The following is a 10,746-nucleotide window of genomic DNA, read 5'->3' as shown; positions in this document are numbered from 1 at the left end:
TTCAAATTAGCATCTCAAAAATTCAGGACATAGTGTCCTGAATTTTCAAATTCAGGATATTTAATCCTGAATTTTTGGTGAATTGACTAAACTATAAATACATTATAAATTATCGATATATTTTAAATAGCGGAAATAGAAGTGGCTATTGCTACACTTCGCTCTAGAATCTCATATGTAAAAAATTCGAACTCCAATATAGTATGCTGGAACTTTTTCGGATATTTAAGAGTGTTTTGTTTCATGTTTTATCTTTACATGAAAAAGTTTCTTAATTTTGATTACTTTTGAAATTGTGGCTATTTTACAATTACCAATTGTAACTTTGAGTATTTCTGATTTATTTATTTTCCGGTAATTTGAGATGCCTATTTTATTTTATTCTTAATTTAAGCTGGCTTAGATGCTTCTAACTAACTTATAAAATAAAAAACAGATTTTTAGAATTTGATTATTTTAGATTACTTTCAAGGTAAATTTTACTTAATCACCATAAGATTTTGGATTTGGGAAACAATGCGCGCAGACGGTAAACTCCTTTGATCATACAACAACAATAACATAACAGAATAACTCCACAAGTGAGATTTGAAAAGGTCAGTGTGTACATATACCTTTTCCCTACTTTGTGAAGATAGAAAAAATATTTCTGTAAATAGACAGTGACAAAAAATAGCTGGTCATCTCATGTATTTAAAGATGTAAAAATTATCCTTACGAGGGATCATTATCATTTTTTTTCTCCAAAAATTACCTAAAATGTTGGGGGTGTTCATAATCGGTAAACAATGAATTATCGAATGAAATCCTAAAAATGATTCAAGCTTCAAACATTATCATAACTGCTGGTGTCCACAAAAATCGATTCAAATTAGTTTATCGAGTTGAAATAACAAAAAGAAAATCAAAATAAAAACTTTTGCATTTTGATAAAAGCAACTACTTCATTAGTATTTATTGCCCGTGGAAAGCTTAGTTTGTAGTCAAATTATGTGTAACATTTTTGCAATACCACAAAAATCATCTACATCGTTAAATTGAAAGAATGGAACCAATAGCATAGCCTAGCGGAGAAAATAAATTTATACTTTCAATTCTACATATGACAAGTGAAAAATGTATTTACACAAGTCAGTCATAAAATAATTACAGGTAAAATTCAATGGTGTTTTTTTGCTCTAATGGAACACTAAATCTTGCACCATTATAGAGCATGAATAGTGTTGCACCAAATTTGGTGCAACACTATTCATCACTCCAAATTTGGTTTATTATTATTTTATTCAATCTTTTTTTATTTTTTTGGACTTTTAATTTATCATATATTGTGTATATAATTAATTTTTATATTAAGATCTTTATAATTTTAATTTTATATCCTATTTTTTGATATATTAATTTTTGTATATATTATATGTATATAAAACTATAAGTTAATTTTATTATTATTATAATTGTATAAAAAGAGATATAACCATTTATCAATGATTTCACTTTTAGTTGATTTATCCTTTAAAATAATTTTGTAATAAATGATTATATAAGTGGTGAATGTGAATTATATATAATGAATATGGAAAAAAGAAAAAAGATAGTATTAGTTTGAAGGAAATAAAAATGAAAAGTAAATAGAAGATAATAATATAATCTAGAAGAGAGAGAAGATTTGGTGTAAAAAATGGTACAATAATTGGAGTAAATTTTGTGTTACACCATTTTGATGTGAAATTTGGTGTTAGGGTTGGAGATGGCCTAATAATGCAAAAATCGTTATAAACCTCAAGGTGACAATTGCCCGACAATCACCGAAATCAAAATGTCATTACACCCTAGCTCAATCTGCACGGTAGTGATAGTTTGTTTATTTCACTTAGTGGTGGCAAAATGGATAAAAATAAATAGTTACTCATCCATATTATCCACTTAAAAATGGATTATCCATATTATCCACTTAAAAATGGATTGGATAATGAACTTTTTAAAAATAAGTCAAATATGGATAAGAACCATATTATCCACTTAAAAAAATGGGTTTAACTTTTACATTTACAAAGACTTAAATTGAGAATTTCTCAAGTTTAAGAGACCAGGAATTCTCCTAAAAGTAATCATATTCAAGAAGCCACCCATTTTCTATCCGTATTAAATACGGTTCGGGTCGGGTAATTTATCCATTTTTTATTACCCGCCCATATCCGACATGTCCGTCTGCAACAATATGTGAACCAAGAAGCAAGCTAGAGTCAGTACGATCTGCATCTAAATTTTCAGTGAAGTCTATAGCTTACCAAAAACTTCATCAATCAAAAATCAATTTGTGCTGTAACCTGGAAAGAATCCAGATCCAACAGTACAGAAGTTTTCTTTGGAGAAGTCTATTATTTTTGCAATTCAGACTCTTAAAGAAAAAGAAAATACATAAAAATTAAGTCATTTTCCATGTGTCAAGTGCGGAATCAATCATGGAATCTCTGCTATTCGCCAGATTACAGACAATTCCATTTTATAACTTGCATATGCCAAGTAATAGTTATCCTTCTGCTAAGATATGGAACCATTTATAATCTTGGGTGAATATTATGGACCGGTTGGCTGCTGCTGCGTGATACAATGTATATTGCCACCTCCCAATACAATCTCCCTTGCACCTTCAATTCCTACCACCTACCAACAACCATTTTCAAATTACACGAGTTCGGGAGGGACTGTTCAGATTAATAACTGAAACATGAGGAGACATGGGGTGCAAGAGTTTGAGTTGAAACATGAATTTTCCTCCCACCTCCAATGAGAGTACAATCAGTTTAGTCGTTTCTAATGCATATTTCAAATGTAGTGGTTGCGATGAAAGTTTGACATAATTATGTACACATTAACACTCTCTCATTTACAACGCCTAATCTACAATGCTAAATGATAATGGAGCTAACCTTGTGCATGTGTGTAAGATAGGTTTAACAATTACATTCCTCAGCACATGAATGCATAAGCATATCAATCATCATTATTTAAAATGTACTAAAGCCTGGTAATTTTGCATACAGCTCTACCCATTATGCCGAATGACTAATGACCATTGCAAATAGTAACCAGACCAAGTTCTTTGCTTACCTCATGATCTGGAAACGCCAGTGAGAGGACTCTAATAGCTTCTTCATCCCATTTTTTGTCCCCAAATTGTGGAGTAATAATAGCGCCATTGGCAATGTAGAAGTTTACGTACGAAGCAGCAAGCCTTGTACCTGAAGTCCTAGGTTTTGCATCACCATCCTGTAGGAAAACAGTAGGATCAAATCAGAATGATTTACTTGAAAGAAAAAACAGAGAAAAGATGCTTGATTTTTTCCTCGGTTGTAGATCCTCAAGAAAGCAAGTAGAATTGTAAAGCTACAAAAGTGGTTGGAGAACTTTGGAAAGAACGAAAGATTAGTATTGCATAATACCTATAATGTCACTAATATGATGTTCCTCAAGATATAATTCAGCTTCAGAAGATCATATTTTTCAAAAAGCTATAGGTATATATCCCCTGAATCATGAATATTTCAAGCAGCCATTACAAAAAGGTCAAGTTAACATTCTGTCATTTCACAGAACATGACCAAGAAATCCGGCAGAAGCTCGGAACCTAAGGGCCAAGCAATTCCTCTGGGACTGACTTTTGAGTCAACTCAATAAAGTAAAAGGATAGTTGTTTCAGTTAATTATATACACATATTTATGATATTTCACCGTTCTGTGAGTAAAAATAATTACGTTTCCACAGAAAGGAAGACAGCAACATTTTAAAACAAATCTAATCCGTATATAGTTATCTTTGATCCAAAATTCGAACTGATGAATATCATCCTACCCATTAATGTTTTGCATATAAATAGAAAAAGAAAGAGAAATAAATCATCATGCCTATATCATATTCACAAAGTCTGGCAAACGTTGACTTGAGATGCATCGAAATTTCTTTTTAGACAGCTCCGCAATTTTCTCTTTCTTTTCAAAATTTTATGTATGACAGGGAATGAATGCCTTAATGGAATGGAATCCAGGATCCAAGTAGATTACGTTAAGACAAGTATGAGTTCAACCCCTTTCTCATCGGGCAGTAATAATGTCACCAAAGAGGTACCAGAAACATCACCTGAAATATTCCATCTGCCTCCTCATCTGTCATACAGAGTGGCCCAGGTACATGGAGTTTGATCACTTGTAGTTTTCTACCATTCGCATCAGAAGTAGTTTCAAGAATAGAAAGGGCTTCAATGGATCTCTCATACTGTGGATCAGATTGATCATCGGTCCATGACAATAAAACAACACCAGGCTTCACAAAACAGCACATGTTGTCAATATGACCATTTGTATCATCATCACCTGCAGCATCAACAGTAAACTAAAGTCTAGCTGTTCACTTCTCTATTATTATTTTGTAAACAAATGAAAAAGAAAAACGAAACATCATCTCAAGGTCCACTGCACAAAGTTTGAAAGATAAATACTAAAACACGAATTCTTTGAACCGGTAACCCCAATATGTTATTTGAAAACAACACTTAAACTCTAATAAAAAAGGGTTTTATAGGTTTGTATTCTCTTAAGTAATTAACAAAATTTCAAAATACCAACTTCATTCCGATTACCAAAATTAATAATCCACCATTCCATTTTGTTTGGCATGGTTCGGAGTACGAGGGTCAAATTACTTAATTTTCTATGTGAATTCGGACATAAATTTTTCAATTTTCTGGAAATAGAATTAGCATATTTGGAAACAATCTAAAAAGTACTATAAGTCAAAATAATTGATAATTGGAAATATTGAAAAAAATATTTAAGATAAACATGGTAAAAAAAAGAACCTCTTTGATTCTCCAAATAGTAAATATGCCAAACAAAGTGGAAAAGAGGGAGTAATCTTTTTTATGTAGATCCCTTGGGATTGTTAATTAGAGAAAAGTTTTGAACGTGACTAAGGCAGCCCGGTGCACTAAGCTCCCGCTATGCCCGGGGTCCGGGGAAGGGCCGGACCACAATGTTAGATAAATATAAGTTTTGAACGTGACTCTGCATTATAATTAAAATTTTGTCAAGTATTTTAGATTATTTAAGAGTATTTTGATCCTACCACAATGTTATAACCGGCTCAATAATCAATTCTTTTTTATTTCCATACAGGTTCAGTTCTTAAAACCTTACACACTTGGCTTAACCTCAAACTGCAGTTTACAGTCTCCTTTCCTAATTTTCCTGTCTCAAAAAAGGCCAGTTTGAAGAAAAAAGGATTGACCAAAAGAAGTTTTGGAGACCTGCATGAGGGAACATGCTAAAAGCACCGATGGAAACAGTCGTGCTAATTAACCTATAAAATTTCAAGATTCTCACAGTTGTTCTCTTATGCAAAAATGAGAATGGATCTAAGTTGCTCGGATTCGGGTGCGGGTATTCGATACGGGGACGGATCCGAGTATCGGATTCAGCAAAATCTAAATTTTAAGATTCAGGGGTGCGGATCCGGATATGGATACGGGTGCGAGGATTCGGCTAATAAAAAATAGATATAAAAATATTGTAAATTTTGAGAGATATTCCGTGAAAAAAACTTACATGAATATTGTAGAATTCAATCTTTCATTCTCCAAGATGGACATTATTCTTTCATTCTCCTAAATCTATTTTATTTTTGATTTTGAGAAATCAAAATCTCAATTTTTCTCCTAATTTGTCGATGACTCCGATCAAAGTGTCCAAAGTCAGTTGACCGTATCCGGGACGTATCCCGCTCCCACTCCCATCCCCGTCTCGTATCGGGACGGGGACGACACCAAAATCGAAGAGTCCGCGCAACTTAGGAATGGATTCACATCATCCTAATGAGACAACCAAGGATAGAACTTTGCCAAATCCAACACTACCACATGAAAGCACGAACTTTTGCAGGTCAAGGACACAAGTCCATTATCTCAACTATGCGCAAAGAAAAATATAAGATGGCAAGCAGAATTAATACCAAACAACCCTCGAGGCAGCCAAATAATCTTCCTGACTCCAAGATATGCCTTTAGTTCATTCTCAATTTGTTCCTTAGACAAATGGGGGTTCCTGTTTTTGTTCAGGAGGCACTCTTCTGTCGTGAGACAAGTCCCTGAAGAGAAGATAATAGAGGATAAGACAGCATGCTCTTTGCATCTAACCAACAATCATAAGAGTAGCATCTGAATTCAGAATACGATATGGGATTCAACGCAAACAGATGAAGACACCCCCATGGAACTGGATAACCGGGTAAGTAGATGAAAATCACTTACCAGCAGAACCTTTCAACTCTTTTTTAAGCATTCTAAATTAAATTTGGAGAATTCAGTACTTTGTATTGCTAGCTACAAAATTAAAGAAGATGTCATTTAGTTCAAGAGTCTGTTTTTTCACTTCCATACTTCGTTTTCTTAATATCTTACAGGCAGATGAAGCAGTTTGTCTATGACTGGAGCTTCATAAATAATTCCCAGCTATCGAAATCAACTCTCAAACATGATTACTCTGAAATGGAGAAAGAGACTCACTTTTAAATTATAAGGAAATCAAGTCGAGTCCATAAAATGAATAAAATGTATGTACCTTCTCCATCGACATGAATGCTTCCACCTTCAAGAATCATAGAGTGTGGAAACCTTGGGACCTTTTCAATTGCCAAAATCTAAACAAGAAGAACATAATGGATAACTCAATAGAACATGGGTATTTAGTAACCAGTAATGTGTCATTAACAAGACACATCTGCAGCATAAGAAACTTGCAGACCTTTCTTGCAACAAGAAGGTCATGACTCCAGTCTTCGTAACATCCATCATCAACACCTAGATATTTCAAATATCACGATCATGAATGCGTTTTGCCCGCAAGAAAGAAACCAAAAGAATCTTGGATCAATCTAAGAGCAACTCTATATTACTGGATATGATTTTGAGACAATATTACTATGGCAAGACAGAACCAAAGCACACATGAGATTCAAATAACAAAACAACACACTACAGACTGATCATCAGCACAAACATGTCTGAAAAGTTCAGCAACTTCTAGAAGCATTCTAAAATTGATGAAAGCACCTGTCAATTACTTATATTTAATGGATACGAAACACTATTTGCTTATAGAACAAAGACACACAGGTATATTTCTCTTTCTAGAAGTTCTAGGCAATTAAAGCAGACTACAAAACGCAGAAGATAAATATCCTGAGCCCTTCAACATATCATCAAACTATATTTGTCTGGATTCCATATGACATGAAAAGCTGTAGAATAATCGTGTCATATGCTGGAGCTGGAAGGCTATGAAAGCCTCAAGCATTTGGGAAGGAAAAACTCAACATAAAGTACCATCACGTCAGATTGGCCATTAGCTAAATCATATGATGATTAACATTTGGGGAAAAAAAGAAAGACGTCTTTAGTGGGATCAATCAGAATTTTCCAACGTAAATTGCAGATTGGGGTATTGAGAATATTTGTTAAACCTCCCAAGAAAAATATTGCGGTAAAATTAATGGAAATTGGGCTGCATTTTGTAACTAACGGATGAAAACTCCTGAGACAGGATATACCAGTTGATAACTTTCACGTGAAAAAAGAAAAGTAAAACAGCATGTTCCTCATATAGATATCAAGACTGAGATCCAAATCTCTTACCACCCCAGCTATTGAAGGTCCAATCAATTCCTGCAACACTCGACGCTACATGTTCTGCATTTGCTGCGGTATTTCTGATGACAAACTACATGGATAGAGATATGATTTTCTTGTAACTCCATGTGTGGTGTGACAGCTAAAAGTAAATACAATGTTGCACTCCACAGAAAGGAAACAAAAGCTTACAGTTGGACCAGTATCACGAAACCAAGAATCATTCATGCTCATCTCCACAACCCTGATATGTTTTGGTAACTGGCTGCGTGCATTTTCCCACTGTTCAACATAGATATGATTCTTTTCAGAACTAAAGAGGGACTATCATGACGTACTGAGAAAACTTTTTTGGTGCCTTCCAAAAACTGCAAACCTGAGCAGCACTAGCACAGACTGTTACTGGTTCGAATCTTGAGATAGCAGATGCTACATTGGCAAATACACGTTGACCGTGGAGTGCATTGTTTCGCCAGTTATCTGGACGCTCCTACATCTCAAAAATAAGCTATCAGCCGACAGAAACCGAAATCTCTGCGTCTTCAGAAGAAATTACTACCTGAATATCATACTCCATGGAAAACTGAGCCAAAAAAGGAAACAAAATAAAAGTACTAATCGAACAGGGAAGAAGATGTGTTGCCTTTTAAGAAACAATAAAGAGTCATGTCAAGATGTCAACCATACAGATGAAGTCATAGAATGTCATTAAGAAATGTGAAATCTGTAGTTCAGACTGTGAGATTGCTCACATTGCTTAAACTATTCAACCAGCCATACTCTACTAAGATGGAACTCCAATATAAAGTTTCAAAAGGAGACATCTGAGACTAAACGCAACCAAAGACAACTTCAGCAGATAATCAGAAATGAGAGGATCATGAACAGTGATCCTACTTTCTTCTAGAAACCACATAAAGTATCTTCTCACTTGCAACAGAACAGCTTTAAAAAATACGTGTACAACGATCAAGAAAAGAAATGAATCATGTTCTTGAATGATATGCAAACTCACATGAAATAATGAGTTGCACCAAATCCCATTATCGTCCGATGATCCTAATTGGCACAGTACTTATTTTTGCCAGCTACATATAGGCATGATGCTGAATTACACTGCTATATTTGAAAAGCATAAAAGGATTCTCACTTGTTAATAACCTATCCTCTAGATGATTTGAAAAACCTCCACCGCACCCACACCCGCACACTCACATAGTGCCAAACCAGGATTAGAATCAATGGGTTTGGAGTGGATGATATTAAACACGAACATGTTTTATATTATTTTATACATTTATTTATTTCGTTGTTATTAGTATTATTATTAATTATATTGTATATGGATAGAAGGTCTAAGCTGAAAGCAGTGGTTTCTGTTAAACCCAAGCATAGAGCTAAATCTGCCGAAGCATCCACACTCTAGATTAAATCTTTTTTTCTTCGTTTCCCACACCCTGATACCCGCTTTGGTGCCCAACTAATCCGGATGAAGTCCCACTCAAAGGCAACTTCATTAGATTTCAAGTCGAATATGAACTTGCAATTGAAAAATCATCAAATTCTCCTACATGAATAGACTAATTTGAGCTAAAAGGAAACTGCTCGGGTAAAACTTCTCCACCTAAACGGAGGCAAATATCCATGATTAGCCATCATCATACACATAGCTAACTTACTTACCCCTAAAAAAATGGTACTAAAGATTAAGGCAAGCAAAATAGTAACATAAACAGCTAAAAATAGAGAGTACTAACAGGCCAGCCCATCCAACAATGAGAGTGGGATTCCCATTCAGCAGGCATACGGTATCCATTTTCCGCTGGCGTCCCCTTCATATCCATCTCTAACCTCCTCCTCTTCTTCTTCCTCTATAAATATGTGCTATTTTCACCAATTTTGGCTTTTATTTATTGAATCGTGTAAATTAACAGAAAAAAGATAGGAGTCAGAAAGACAACAAAATTAAGTGCGTGAGTTGTGACACTGTTAAGATTCTTTTTTTAGTATTTTTCCAAAAGAAAAGATTCGTCAAATAAAGTGTGCCCTGGAATTTTGTCTTTTCCTCTTTGGTGAATTAAGAGCCGTTTGGACATAAAAAAAATTCCCTTTTTCCCAAAAAAAATTCCCTTTTTTCCGAAATGAGCGTTTGTTCATAAAAATTCCAATTTTCACTTGAACATTTGAAAATTTCAAAAATTTAAAAAACCCCAAAAAGCTATTTTTCAAAATTTTCCCTCAAATCACTCACAAAACTTCAGAAACAACTTTGTGTACGGTGAAATTGGGGGGACCAATTTCTCGTTGATAAGGTACTTCAGGAGATCGCCTCGGAGGCTTGAGACCTTGGGCCGGGTACTCCTCAAAATCTATCGACACTCGGGCTGGAGATAATGTTGGTCGAGACCCCGACAAGTATGGGAGGCTTCCGAAGAATGCATCCAGGGCCGGTTAAGTCTACCAGGCTAGTCAAACGCTTGTCTACGTCTACATCATGAAGCTAGTTAGTTGTCCCATCCCGCTTTCTTTATCATTTAATGTATCTTGTACTGTGTTTGGATTTCCCCTCTTATATAAAGGGGATCATTGGCTCTTTGTAAGTAGGTTGCTCCAACTATTCTACACAAGATCAATAACAACTCTCTCTCTTTCTTTTCTCTCTAGCTTACTCGCTCGAGACTACCACTTTCATTTATTGCCTTCGTACATGTTCTTCATTTATTGCTTGATATCGGCGTAAAAAGCATCCCTTAATTATATTCTAACTGTTAGTCCTTCCCCGGTTACCCCCGATAGCTCGAGCCCGAGCCCAGGCATCGACCTCGAGGTCCTTCACCAGTCAGCCTGAGGCCCAAACAGCTAACCCCTCGGTTTGATCACAACTCTTTTCCAGCTCGCGTTTTATCTTTTATCTTCACATATCTAGCATCAACTGCTCTAACAACTAGCATAAAAATAGATCATGTATTTTTAGAGTCCCATCAACAAATTTAATTGTTATTACCATTTTCACGGTAAATAGTTTGGCGTCCACCGTGGGGCTAAAAATAATATTGATTATTTTCTT

The 10,746-nt window shown here is 34.9% G+C and overlaps 1 protein-coding gene across 2 annotated transcripts; it reads right to left on the bottom strand.

The window, feature by feature from the left end:
* Window positions 1-2,282: 2,282 nt before the first annotated feature.
* Window positions 2,283-9,646, bottom strand: LOC107788430 (agmatine deiminase). Of its 2 annotated transcripts, XM_016610111.2 has the most exons (11): window positions 9,437-9,620; window positions 8,239-8,262; window positions 8,056-8,169; window positions 7,872-7,961; window positions 7,686-7,770; window positions 6,796-6,851; window positions 6,613-6,691; window positions 6,005-6,139; window positions 4,139-4,371; window positions 3,112-3,270; window positions 2,283-2,664 (listed from the first exon to the last, which is right to left on the bottom strand). In XM_016610111.2, the coding sequence occupies exons 1-11, from the start codon at window positions 9,521-9,523 to the stop codon at window positions 2,578-2,580; spliced, it is 1,149 nt and encodes a 382-aa protein (XP_016465597.1). In that variant the 5' UTR covers window positions 9,524-9,620; the 3' UTR covers window positions 2,283-2,577. The 2 variants fall into 2 exon arrangements, with proteins under 2 accessions (XP_016465597.1, XP_016465598.1); XM_016610112.2 differs by lacking the exon at window positions 8,239-8,262 and having other exon boundaries at window positions 9,437-9,646.
* Between the last annotated feature and the right edge of the window lie 1,100 nt (window positions 9,647-10,746).

The sequence above is a fragment of the Nicotiana tabacum genome, chromosome 20, assembly GCF_000715075.1.
Source record: "Nicotiana tabacum cultivar K326 chromosome 20, ASM71507v2, whole genome shotgun sequence".
In the NCBI taxonomy this organism is placed as follows: Eukaryota; Viridiplantae; Streptophyta; class Magnoliopsida; order Solanales; family Solanaceae; genus Nicotiana; species Nicotiana tabacum.
Note: the sequence above shows the minus strand (reverse complement) of the source record. Positions and strands in the feature narration are given on the sequence as shown.

Coding starts and splice junctions, on each gene's coding strand:
- LOC107788430 (XM_016610111.2), bottom strand. CDS start 9,523: ATGGATATGAAGGGGACGCCAGCGGAAAATGGATACCGTATGCCTGCT. Junction 8,170..8,238: donor CCATGGAGTATGATATTCAG/GTAGTAATTTCT, acceptor TTTGAGATGTAG/GAGCGTCCAGATAACTGGCG. Junction 4,372..6,004: donor GCTGCCTCGAGGGTTGTTTG/GTATTAATTCTG, acceptor TTGATGCTGCAG/GTGATGATGATACAAATGGT.